A 14,132-nucleotide genomic window follows, 5' to 3' on the forward strand; every position below is an offset into this window, starting at 1 on the left:
GCGGGGAGCGCGGATGAAAGAACAGTACAGATGGCCCTGATGCGAGGCAGGGGAGCGGACGCGACACTGCCGTATATAGTGCGCCACACCGCAGCCATTTGGCAACGTGTGGTGGAAAAAATCCTACGGAGGGCCCCCTTCCACAGGGAATTGCCGATATGGATTATGGCCCCAGTGGTGGACATGGAGGTACACATGCCATTCCATGAATGGAGAGCGGGTGGGTGTGAGCTGTTGGCGGATCTCTACCCGGACGACACGTTTCTATCTATCGAACGGGCGACGGAGACGTTCGGTCTCGGTGAGGGCCAATTTCTACAGTACAGGGGCCTCCATGCGCTGGCTCGAGACACTTGGCCGCAGTTCCCGGATGCGCCCTCTGTGTCCCATACCCTCAATGTCATCCTTTCCTGTGGTAGGGGCAGGAAGCTGATAACCCTATTGTACTCGGCCATGCGGCTGGACTCCACCCCGCCGGTGCCCCCGGCGTGGGCGGCTTGGGAGGCTGACCTGGGAACTGTGCTGGACCCGGCACAGCGCAAGCGCATCGGTACCCTCACCCGGAAGGTGTCGTGCAATGCACGGTTCAAACTGACACACTTTAACTTTTTACACCGAACTTATGTGACTCCGGTTACCTTGAAGCGTATTGCCCCGGACAAGCGCGATGACTGCCCTAGGTGTGGCGCGTCAGGTGCATCATTCCTTCATCTGGCGTGGGAGTGTCCGCTGGTCCACACCTTCTGGCAATCAGTAGTGGCACACATTCATAAGGTTACTGACCTCCGGATGGAGCTGACCCCCCTTCACTGCTTGTTAGCCTTAGTCCCCAAGCCCAGGAAGTGTAATTTGTCCTACAAGATGTTGCAACTGCTTTTAGTACTGGCAAGGAGGAGGGTGGCCATCACATGGATGGGACAGAGGGCCCCAGAGATGTCACAGTGGCTTAGAGATGTGGGGGAATGGACCCTGGCGGAGGAAACCTTTATGCAAACAGTGCGTAGGGATGAGAAGCTGCAGGACGACCTGCTTGCGTGGAGAATGATGCAAGAGGTGGGAGAGGCAGCCGAGGACTCGGATGGAACAAGTGCGGAGTTGTTCACCCCCGGGGACACAGGGTCTGAAGATGAGGGTGGTGGGGAGGGTGAGGATGGGCAGTGAGTCGGGGGAGTGCCTGACCGCACACGCACATGTAGGATACACCTGAGAGGAATTGTGTCTTGGTATCTGCAAGTTTCATGCCTAATATACGTAATGATCGCTGCTTTTTCTGCCGATAGGAGTGCCATAATGAGGTGAACGACCTGTGTACACATGTTTTAGTCACGAATGCCGAAGTTTTGGGGGGGAGGGCTCCATTGGGGAGTTGGGGGGTAATCTGTATAAAAGAAAAAATAAAAGCGGATTAGAATATCCTGCCGCGCAGTTACATGGCTAGGTTCAAGACCTGGCTTCCTTGTTACCACCTATCGCCGCCCGGCCTTCGGGTTGTGGGCTGAAGGGCCGTGTACACAGCAGTATGTTATTGGCCATAATGTCGTTGATTTTTTGTAACTGTCGGCGCAACTGTTATATACTATCATTGTCTGCGACAAAAATAAAGTTTAAAAAAAAAAAAAAGAATGGAAGGTCTATTGTTTCTCATAGGCAATACATTACATTCTCTCACGATTTAACCCTCCTGCAATCCTCACATAAACTACCCAGAAAGTTAACTGTTTCTCAGTTAATTAAGGTACATCTACCTCTGGGGTAATTTGTGGAACCGTACGAATACTGCACCACAACTGCAGAAGTTATTCAATCGGGTATTGAGAGATTCATCATCACAGGCATCATATACTATGGTCTAAATACCGAAAAGTAATTTTGACATCAGTTTGTACTCCTTTCAGTGCTGAAAATCATTTCAGGACAGAAAATGTTGAAATCCTGCTCTTAACCAGAGAAGCATTGAAATGCTATATGCAGTTAGTTTGCGGCTTTTTCTGCTTCAGAATAAAATTTCAATCCAGAAATTTCAGTTTCGGAAGACCTTTGAGCCATATTATCGTTTTCTTCGTGTGTGTTCAGCGAACTAGCCCCCAGATGCATCAAAGTTATGTTTTGCGAGTCCTTAATAGCGAATTTTAAGGAATCGCTATTAAAGACTCGCAAAACGGGATGCATGTAGAAATCGCAATATTATTTGCGATTTCTATTGATTCCTTATTTGCGATTCGCTAATTGCTAATCGTAAATAAGGAAAGGCCCATAGAAATGAATGGGGGGGGTCATTCCTTATTTGCGATTAGCAATTAGTGATTTGCAAATGTGCCGCAATTTCAAGGGTGCCAGGGTGTCCAAAGGACACCCTGTTGCACCCCTGAAATGGTAATGTTCACTGGTGTTGCGCACACACATGTCCTTGGGACATGTGTGTGCGCAACATACAACTTAGAAAAACGCACTAAAGTGCATATTTCTAAGTTTTTGCTATTTACCAAGTAGTTTGAATTTGCGGTAAATAGCGGCCCCAGATTGCGAATTCGCAATCTTGGAATGGTTCATAAATTGCATTTAAGGAATCGCAAATTGCGATTCCTTAAATGCAATCGCAATTTGAGAACTCGCAATTACTTGCGAATTCTTAAATTGCGAGTGCATGAACCCTTGATGCATCTCTAATGCCATTTTTGCGGGCGCAAAAATGCTTGATGCATCTACCTGAAAGTTCCTTAAGCTTTGGCACAGTAAGGTCAACCATGCCACCCACTTATCTTTGAAGGCATTACAGTTAACTACAGCGATGGCCTAATTTCTTTGGTTTTGTTAATAGACTTTATTCTGCTTTCTGACTGCTTTTGAGTATCAATAGTGTTGTATCACTAGGCATTGTGGAGTGCTTTCGTCTGGAGATGGTGATCTTGATCTACAATCCCAAAGAACCATTCAGCTTTCACTGAGGCATATCCAGAATGTTCAGAAAGCATGTTATCATCATGATACAATCCTAGAACTCCATTTCCTGCAAAGAATTATCACAAACAGCTTTTCTGCCAGTTATTGCTTTAAAAAAGGCTAACTGTACTCAATAGTTCGGCAGCTGTAGTCAACAAAACTTAATGTCCCCTTGCACCCTTCTTGAAAATGGTCCAGCAGTAAATGCGGATTACACATCCAGTGTCTGTCCATCCCTATGACCCCATTAATAATATCTGGAACAGAACATAAATTGTATATGCTGGACACTTACTTCGGTGAGAAAAAAAGACTTTTAGCAGCTCAATGTACTGGCTCCTAAATACTGCTTCTGCCTTCTGGTAGCAATTTGGTACAAGAAGGTAGGATTTTTCAAGAGTTAGTGTGCTAGAGGAGCAAACAGCACCAAAACAACATTCGATCCATAAACCAGTCTTTAAAGCCCCCTAACCAATTTTCTAGAATTTAGACTACACTACAAACAAGTGGAGATTAGAAGGCTCTTTTCCTTTCCGGAACACAGTAGATTTCCCAGCTCCAACCAGCTGCTTGTGCCTTCAGAGAGGCCTGAACAGGAGGGCGGGTTCACTGATTCGGAGTAAGCTGGCCTAGTTCAGATTCCAAACTTCCTTGTGTACTTCACGGATTCTCAAGACAGGGCAGAGTTTTCGTTTTATCTGCGTCCACACCAAAGCCAGTAGGAAGGTCCCTGCTTTCTCATGGGCTAGTTCATCCTTTCTGTGGGCACCCTAAGCTCCCAACACCAGCATATATTAAGTTGTAGCCAGTTTAATCAGTACCGTTGGTCAACTTGTATGTTCTAATGGCTAAGTTTTTATCTTTATTTTTTAGTCACCGGAGGTAAAACAGCAGGTCAGCAAACTTGATTCTTTTGACAAGTATGTACCTTCTACGAAGTTGGGCAGCAACAGCCCTCTTCCAGAGTTGAACGGGCCTCTTCTGCTTCCACGCTCTGCACAAAGTAAGTATGTGGTTTGCCGGTCATTCAGACGTGTTCAGACTTCCTGGCCTATGCTGGCTTTTGAGAAGCACACACAATTCTTGGCTCGTACAGCAAATGGACCCACAAAAAACTGACTGCTGCCTTCTTGCAACAAGTTCCTTTCCTGCATAGGAGCATGCGGATACTCTCCATGAGACGTGATCATTGAAGGTTATTGTGAAGCTTCGACCTCCAACACCACTAAATACAGTGATCTAGCAGAGGTGGTGGAAATGTCCACCAGAAACCCCACCCTGTATAGTGCAGGACAGTCACCATTAAAAGGCGAGAGGGCAGCTTGAAGCTTTCCAAAATGTTCCAACTCTAAATGGTAAAAAGGGATACCGATAGAAAAGGCCTGTTGCATTTGTTCTCTTCTAGAACTGAACACTGGTCTCAACGAAATTCGTTTGGTGACAAGATCCCAGACACCTTAGAAAAACAGCTCAAACGACATACTTTGTGTCCACTCTCAGCCTCAGGGCACCTTTGAAGATTTGCCCCACCATTCACATTCTTAAAGCCAACTCCTTCAAAACCACTGGGGGCATCTCCCTCCACAGATCTATGCTATTGGCCTTTGTAAGGTCATCAAGGTCAAGGCCTGACTTCTCTACCCAGCTACATTGTAGAGAATCACAAACAGGTTGAGCGTCTGGTACCAGCATGCAAAAACCACAGTTGATGGACAGAATGCAGAACAATGTCATACATTCACCCCAGTACAGAGATCTGATCCTAAATCCATCGTTTTTTTGCACTCCACACCACCACAGTTCAGACATGGCTATATGCAAATCAGTCTGACCCTGTGCCTCATGGGAACAGTCCAGCCCGAACTGCCAAGCCATGCCTTCCCTGGACCGGAAACAAGCTTCCGAGGACCGGTTTCCAGCATGACCTACATTGAGACTTTCTAAATTCAGTTCCTAAGGGAGGTACAACCTCGCACTGCAGCACACACAAACACATACACACACATTTAACTGAGTACCAGCCACTTGCCCTTACTGAACAGGTAATTACACAAACAGGACAAGTCAATCCGTCTCCTTGTGGTTAAAGGAAACACATGCATTGAGACATATCATTTTGCTCAACTTCAGTGGCTACTCCTGCTTCTTCAACTTAAGATTCACTGCTTTTGCCTGTGTTTAACTGTAATATCTTACTGGCTTTACCTTATTTATGTTCTCTAGCTTTATTACATACTCCATTCTCAAAGTCTTTTTCCCTGCTTCTTTATATTTTTTTGTATTAGGAGTTCTAATTCCTCAAGTTCTTCATCTGCTTTCTATCATTTGCCCCCTTAACACGTAAACTGCAGCATGAACTTCCAGCCCACATAAAGCCAACATCATCAATATCCCGGTTTTAAAAGTTAATGAAAGCCTATCTTCTCAAGTTAGCTAATGATCCTCAATCTAAATCACATTTGCTCTATTCTGTATTCATTTTCCTGTCTACAGCACTTTCGGTAAGCATGCTATTCGATTATGAATATAATAAATAAATACTTAAGAGTACTCTGTTGAATAAAAGGTTAGCTAACAAATTTCTCCAGTAGCCTTACCTTCTGTTGGTGCAGAACCGGAGGCCAAGGTGGAAAGGCTCGTGCCACCAGCCTGCAAACACGACTCCAGTGTCACCAGGCGACCAGAAAGCCTACAATACAAAGGAAAGTACATAGAGTCAAATGATTAAGACTACCCTTCCCTTAATCTGTCCACCTCCCATCTTCCATCTGCCTCATAACTGCACAGACCATAATTGGACTCAAACTTACTTAAACTCTGCTTTATTAGCACTTCTGAATGCTTCATGTATTCACTAACTTTTCATAGCAAAAAACATGAAAATAAACTTCTGGATCATATCCCACTATCCACTTTTCTGTCCATCATCTTCAGCTTCCCCACCAACTCCCTGCCCCACCCATAAATCGCGTAGCTTAAACTTGAAGCATTTAAGTAGCTCAATTTCATTGCATGGATTTTTCGTTTTCCAATGTATAGAACAGGGCACAATATTGGAAATAAGCACTTTGAAAGAACAGGTTACAGGGTTTAGATAAGCTAAAGCAGAGTATTAACAGAAACAGTTTCGAAAATGCACTTACATTTGACTCACTGAGGTTAAAAACTGAATGCAGTGCAAATAGCCCTAAAACTTCAATCACATATTTCAGCTGTTTCTTTATGCAGAGTATTTTCCGGCTCAGCACGTGCTTTCTGCAGTGCATAAATCCACACACTATTCTTATATAATAATCCAAATTCATTTTTTGTGGACCAATTCCTGGTAATTCAGTTATTTACCCATATAATAATACTGGTGTGCTTCCTACTTGTACTCACTCATTTGCACCTGCGTAGGAATAACTCCAGCCTATAAGAAGGGCTGGGGAAAGCATTCTCAAAAGAAAGCTATCAGTTTAACAACTATTATCATACTAGATTAGTACTATAGAAGTATTTAATATGTGGGTTTGTACAAGCGCCAGGCTCCAGCTTGCCAGTGCGTCCCCAATCGCTCCCATCCAGTTCTTTCTTGTTTCGACAGGAACGCACAACCGAAGCATGACAAATGACCTGGGAGATCTGCAAGGGCTGTTGTGAAGGAAGGACATACTACAATCACATTTTTCTTTCTCTTTTGTCTTGATGGCTCTCCCGTCTAACTAATGCAGAATGTGATTGTACAGTCTAATAACACATGGAGAAAGCAGAGACATTTATCCAGGCAGAATTTTAAGCAAATAATTTGTGTGGTACATCCTCAAAAAAGACAACATCTTTTCTGGAGAACACATCTAATGACCATTGCTTCCAAAAAGCATCAAGACGCTCAAAGTGTTGCACTGAAAATTTTAGGAATGGGCCCATGCCCCTGAGATGTCACAAATGCTGCTTTTGCTAGGATGTAATGAGCATGAAGACTTTGAAGATCAGAATGAATAAAAGGTCTACAGGTTTTGAGATGGGGGTAGGTGTGTAGATAACTGTGCTGTCAACAGTTCCTTTCATTGCTTTATTTAGTGGGGCAAAAACACTAGGTGTGAAGTAATAATACACCTGAATGTGGAGGACGACAGCAAGATACTGAAAACAACTATGAGCTAACGTGTGGCATAGCTTTAGTAAAATGTATGTGTGGGGTTAGGTACTGGAAATTGGTGAGCATTGGTGAGCATTGGGGTGCGGGAACCTATTCTAATCCAACACCTTAATGATCGTATACATAGGTCTCTACCTTCATGGATCTCAGCTCGGCCTTTACCAGGGTGAATACATCTAAGCTCTGGAACGTACTGGGCTCCATGGGTCGACCCAGCTCTTCTTGTGCTTCTAATGGAACTCCACCCTGGCCAATTAACATCTGTAATGTATGGACCCTCAAGAGAATGCACACAGCACTTTAAATGAAATAGAGGCTTGCACCCAAGGCTGCAGCCCGGCTTCTTTTCTTTTTATTCTGTATATTAATCATTTGGAACCGCTTTTATGTGAGCCAGGGAGCAATGTCCCAAAGGTGGGTGGCAGATTGCCCCCTGGTCTTTTATATGCGGATGACACAATTGTATTAGCATGCATGGCAAAGAGTCTCCAGTCACATTCTTCAAGGTGCACTACTCATGCCCATAAGGTGCGATGGAACTAAACTTTTTTTGAAAGATTCTTTATTTGTAATTTATTATGATTTATCTCTTTTTTTTAAAGTACAAAAAATGATCAACAAAGATAACAACTATGGTTTGCATAGTTATCTTTGTTGATAATTGTTGTGCTTTCAAAAAATTAAATAAATCATATTAAATCAAAAATTAACCATAATTCAAAAAAAAGTTTAGTTTAATTGCACCTTATGGGCATGAATAGTGCACCTTGAAGTACGTGACATATTTTGTACACATCATTTTGAGTTAGTCTTCCTGACAGGCGGGTCAGGTTTCAAGGTAGCAGACAACAGATACAAATTGTTTAACCAAAGAGCACCTTTATTCCATAGAATACGAAAGTGTGCATGCTATATCCATTGTTTAAAGAGTCTCCAGAGTCAATTTAGATTGTTTTATTTATTTTATGGACAGCATGGACCAGGCAACCAACTTTAAAAAGTCACACATTATGGTTGTCGGCTCCAAGTCCACTAGACCGGTATGGCTTTTCAGCCAGCAGCCACAGCTTACGTAAATTGGATAATTTTTCCTACCTGGGCATTCTATTAGATTGAGGCCTTAGTTGGCATTCGTTGATGAAGAGGAACACAGTCAATTTTAAGAGAGTTATTGTTAGCATTCAGGACTTTTCATGGCAGCTGGGGCAAAGCCAAAAAAGATTCTTCTCGATATATGCAAAAGCAAATCTGGGGCTATGCCACAATTGCTTCATCCAGATGGTGGAAATGTCTTTAAGAAAGGTCTCTTAAGCGTTGCACGACGTACCTCCTCATTTATTGCTCATGAGAAGATGGGCACGGGTTATCTTTTGGATTTTCTATGGTTATGCCCACTCTTACACTGACTCTCTATATGGGTGAAGGAAGAGCTATTGTTAAACAGGCACATTATCAGGGACTGTATGAGTCTGGGCAATAGGTTGTACATCCCATTACTGCGTTACGTAAAGTCTAATCTTAAGGACCTTCACAGACCAGAGCTCCTTCTGGATCCTGACCACATTGTCAAAAAAGATCTGGTGTGGCTGAAGGAGGCCTTCTTGCTCAGAGCACCAGCAGAGCGAGAGGCCTCAGCACTAACAAAGCAATCTGTCCACCAGTATGTCATGATCAAGCCAGTGTCCAGTACTGAACCATATTTGAAATCGGGGATGTCTAATTACCATTGACGCATACTGACCCATTTCCGGCTGGGTATTTTTCATCAGCTGATGCTTACGAACGGGCCTGGTACAAAAGTTCTGAGCTCTCAGCATGTGTGTGCGACAACCTCTCTGTATGTAATACTTTGAACATTATACTTATGTGCCCAAGATTCAATTCTCTTCAACATAGATGTATTAGACGTCTTCTACTTCCTATGCACTCTAGACAAGCTAGACTTGTATTTTTATATTTGCAGCTTTTATCAACTAGCAATATTTATTTTTATGTGACACAGTCTTTAGCGGGAGTTCTGCATTCTCGTCATTAGAATACTAACAGTGGGAGGGGCTGTCTCTTGTGAATGCACTGGTCTTATTTGGGAAAGTCATAACAATGCATTATTTGTTTCAATGTCACGACTTATCTCTTGACCCGATTTGTATACACCTTGATGGTGATTCTATTTTTTGTATTAGGTTTTATTGTATTGATCGCGGCATCTTTTTCTTGTATGAACCTGGTTGGCTGGTGTTATTTTATGATTTTTTATATAAAATCAAATAAAGTTTGCTGACTGATTGAACAACAGTTATGATACATTTTAAAGGACAGACTAAAACAACAAAGTCTTTGGACAGTCGCTATGTTAATTTTGATATCCTCAAAATATGTTTGGCACACCTCATCTAACTGCACTGTTACTTTACTGTTAATATTCTGTTTTAAAGGATCAGTGTCATCTACAAAATTGGGAATAAAGTTGGTGTTTCATTTGCAAATACCAAGGAAGGACAAGAGCTGTTCCTTATTATCAGGTGCTGATGCCTGTTTAATTGCCTTCTCAAGGACAGGCTTGGATAAAAAAAAACACTATCAGAGAGAACATCGCCAAAACACTCTACTTCTTTTCTCCTAAACACATATGTCCCTCCATCAAGTTAATTCTTTGTTAATTCTTTCCTTAAAATCATTAAAGCTCTTGATAAAGCTTGATCGTTTTCCAATTTGTCAGGTCAAAATGCCAGGATATCATCTTGGAACGGAGTTAGAAAAGCAGTTAGATTATGCGATTTCACCTCTCGTTCTAGCAAATGACATGCATTTTCTATATCTAGTGTGCTGAAAACCTGACCACGCAGCAAAGTGGACACCAATTAGTTAATTTTAGGCAGCTGATCACAGCCTACACAATGTACTTTTATCTAGACTGTGAAGATCAATGCATAGTATCGCCTTCCCACTCTTCTTTCTAGCTACTACAATAGCGGAAAAAGGTAGGGATGAATCAATGGGCTCAATCACAGCTTCAGTGCAGTTTTTTTAAACATTTCACACACTTCCTGTCTGGCTGATTCAACACATACTTTGTGTTTGACCAGTACAGCATTGGGTTTTAGTTTTAGTACAAGGTGGAAACTCCTCAAAGTGCTTAATTATTAACCTCAACTGCAGATATCAATACCTGGGAACTGAAGAATGGATCAAACTTCATGCGGAACATCTTCTGGTGTTGCCTGTCACGGTCTTCAGCTATATAAACATTTCTGTATGGGCTACTATCTTCAAAAGAAATTTTGGTCCTAAAATATCCATGAAGAAGAACGTGGTTCTTATGATATACACCTGTCTAACTAAGAAAAATAAAAAATACACTTTCCTCTCTTGGTGTCTCTTCAGGCTGGAACCTAGCAGGAAACACACAAGCTCCCCTAAGCCAATCACAATGCTGAAATGCAGCATTGTGATTGGTCTGAGCGCCATGGTTCAGTGGTCAAACAGGCAGCGGGAGCCTGGGCATGTTTCTCCAACCAGGCTGTATTACAGCCAAGGAGGCGAACATGCAAAATTGCGCTTGACTGCTTGGCCAGCCTTAGACAGCCAGCCAAAAAGTCATGCACACTTACAAAAGGACTCACCTCTCCTCCGCCTGCTCGGTGAGCAGGGCAGAGCAGCCCAGCCCCTCCCCACCACGCAAAACTGCTTCAGCAGGGAAAAATAAAACTATAATAGCATTGTGTTATTTTATTTTTCCTTTTTTTTACACTGCCGAAAAGCCTACCTTGGGGGGTTACATATGTATAACAAGCATTGGCATAGCCAATAGGGCTCGCTTTTGGGACCTTGCAAGTGTTTAGACAGGCCACAGTTTATGCTGTTGCACCAAGGATATTGTACTGCATAACTAAATACTTAAGGTTCCTAAGGCGAGACCTATGCCAGCTTTTGTGCTTGCAGGAGCCCCACACCACAGAGGAATGTTTCAATTCTGTACAGACAACGCAGGAATGTGTACCCCGCTGGAGTTCTATTTGTTGTTTTGTTTTTTTAAGTATTCCTGTATATTTACTCTTAAGTTTGGAGGAGATTGGAATTCTCAGAGGATAGCGGGCACTCGTGGGATGCTTTGTTGTGTATTTTTATATAGCGCCTACGAATCGTGACCAGACGTTGAAGATGTCATGTCGTGGTTTATAGGGGGACTTCTGGAATTATTGTAAAAATGTTTAGCTTTTCTTTGTAGGAGGGATATCACTGACATTTTAGGAATGTCCGAACACTTTGCAAAGAGAAAGGAACTTTGAACATAGTTCCCTCACTCCTCCACCCCCATTAAAGAAACGGCTTCCTCTAGATCTCCACACAATAGGGGGGTAGTCACTCCTTGTGGTGTCCTACATACTAATTTACTCCCGCCCTTGGAAAAGTAAAACTCAAATTGTTTGGAGCACAGGCAGTGCTCTTTGAATATTGCCCATGTCTACTTACTTTACAAGACATACACTGAAACGCCCATTCCCCTGCAGGTCACATTTGCTTATGTGTAACACCCACCCGCCCAACACACACACACGTGCTTGAGTAAAGCACTCCAATATAAGCGCTCCAACATAAGCACTATATAAAACTGCCCAAAAAAAATGTGATATTATATGAGAACCTAGGTATAAGCCAACAGTATTTGCGCATGTGGTGGTTTTATTTCAGGTGATACAGGTGAGTAGGTGGGTGCGGGATCATAGAACAGGAGGCACTGGGGACTGAATCAAGTGCGGGATCAACAGTGAAAATGAAAACGGTACTAAGGTGGTTATTACATGGAAGGTTGGATCGGCGAGGTGAGCGGAGGGTGGAGCTCACGCATAGCTGCCCAGTAAAAATACTGCTTGCATTCATAATATCAATATTCCTCACCTCTCAATGACACCGTTCTGTTAATCGGAGCCTGTGCTTGCTTGTTTTTTGTTTGCTGTTTCAGTTGTACGTATCGCTAACTCTACCCGAAGGTATTGGAGACATTACATGAGCACCAATGTGGTATCCTGGCTGCAGTGCATGCATCCAGCTCCATAGAAACTGGGTGATGCTCTGTAATAGGATTACAGAATTGTAGGATGAGTTGGTCAGTCCGCAAGGTAAATCTGGTACCCCAAATAAACTGCCTGAACTTTTCCATTCTTACTTTAGATTACCTGAATAAGTGTGATTAGCGCTTCATTTTTGTTCTTACCTTAGATTATTCTTTTAAATTTTTCTTAGTATTTTATGTACCATTTATCTTTATTCTATGTTTCTTATTTTCTTGTTAATTGTAAAGAGAGAAGATGTGGTATCCTGGCTGCAGTGCATGCATCCAGCTCCATGGCAACTGGCTAATGCTCTGTAGTAGGATTCCAGAATTGTAGGATGAGTTGGTCAGTTGAAGGAGAGTTGATGAAGATGTGAGATGTACCTGCCTGTTCACCAATAAAGAAGTTTATCTGCAAACCATGATTGAACCTTCTTTACAACCAGTTGCTTTACGTTACAGAAGGGCACATTCATTTTTGGTAGGCATGGGGATTAGCTGATTTGCTCAGAATCACAGGATGTTGCGCCAAAAACACCAAAGCTCCAACCGGGATCCCCAGCTCCAAAGTCGGCAGCTCTGACTCGAACTCCAGTGTCCGTTTTCAGTTTCCACTATTGGCATCATGGCATGCACTTGATGGAGCGAGATGTTGGAATGAAATTTCATTCAAACTCGCAAAGTTAAACTTCCATAATCAAAGTAATAGCATTAATAGTGTGTGTTGAATTCATTAACCAACTTAGTTTAAAATTGCAGACATTACACGCGGGATTAATATGCTTTTATGTTGCACTTGCAAGTGTGTAAAAAATAATAAACTAACCTTGTCTATTGTCTTTGTCAGTATTAAATGCGGCTGTTTAATTAATGACAAGTGCTATATTCGTGTGCATATGTTTTGTCGTGTCTTTTTTTTGTGGCAAAAGCTCGTGGAGGATTCTTATGGCCTAAAAGAAGAAGGTTAATATAAATGCTGCTTTATGTGCTCAGCTAGGTAACATAAATTAACGAGTTAATAATTAGCAAGGGTTGGGTAACAGAATGGGTCTCAATTCTCTAATTAATTATGGTCTTGTGTTTGTTTAAATACTAGTTTTTGAGTGGGCCTAATGGCTGGCTGGCAGTGCTGGAAAATGTGAAACTTGACCAGAGTGAAGCCTTCACTCACGTGCAGGAAAAAGAGCTTTTTTGCTGAACTATTAAATATTGATGCAGAAGTGTTTTTGGTCGAGTTGAACGTGTTCTTGGAGAAAACACCAAGGACAGGAAGCCTGAATTGCCTGCCAAGATTAGGAAGTGAGGTTTTGTGCTCAGGCGAATGTTTCAATTTCTAGGAAGTTAGAAGGATGGAATCTAAGAACAATAAGGGCTTATGATGTGTCCCGGACTTGGTCAGGAATGAATGACACGATGGTGGACTGACACAGCTCAGCCAATGACAAGTTTTAATTTCTGGAGGAGAGTGCGAAATTAGTTACTTAGTTAGACAGAAAGGTATAAAACCTGTCCCCACGGGCAGGAGGGGGCCTGATGCTCTTGCTTCCCGATTCCTGAATGACGTGCTGTTGGACTTTTGGCGCACGTAAGGTTAGCTGACTTAAACTGTTATTTTCCTTTACAGGTGAAGCAAAGATAGACAGGAAAATAGATTTAGGGAATGGAAACTTTTATTCGCTTTAAATCATGCTAATTGATTTGCCTATTAAAATGTCAGTCTAATAAGCCTTTCCTCGAATGATGCTTTCTTGCTAATAAATAATGATTTCAATTAAAAATGCTAATTCTTTGAAATATTAAAGCTAATAAATTGGATTTTTGAAGTGACAAGCTGGTCTTGTTTATTCATGGTCTAGTTATCATTATTAGATCCATTCGCCTTAAGTGACTTAATTAAATGTCACATGTTATAAAACCATGGTGAGAAATGATAAATTGCGATTGTATATAATAGTGTAAATAGTTTTTGAATAGTTCTGTTTAACTAGGTAACATGAT

The 14,132-nt window shown here is 42.2% G+C and overlaps 1 protein-coding gene across 3 annotated transcripts in view; it reads right to left on the minus strand.

Annotated features, from left to right (window-relative positions):
- Nucleotides 1–14,132, minus strand: part of LOC147692563 (acylamino-acid-releasing enzyme-like) — a 526,970-nt gene that overhangs the window by 298,818 nt on the left and 214,020 nt on the right. For all 3 annotated transcript variants that reach the window (XM_086938783.1, XM_086938782.1, XM_086938784.1), the window contains exon 9: nt 5,538–5,629. In XM_086938783.1, the coding sequence (XP_086794909.1) occupies nt 5,538–5,629 (92 nt within the window). The remainder of the gene's footprint in view (nt 1–5,537; nt 5,630–14,132) is intronic.

Source organism: Lissotriton vulgaris, chromosome 9 (genome assembly GCF_964263255.1).
Source record: "Lissotriton vulgaris chromosome 9, aLisVul1.2, whole genome shotgun sequence".
Classification (NCBI taxonomy): domain Eukaryota; kingdom Metazoa; phylum Chordata; class Amphibia; order Caudata; family Salamandridae; genus Lissotriton; species Lissotriton vulgaris.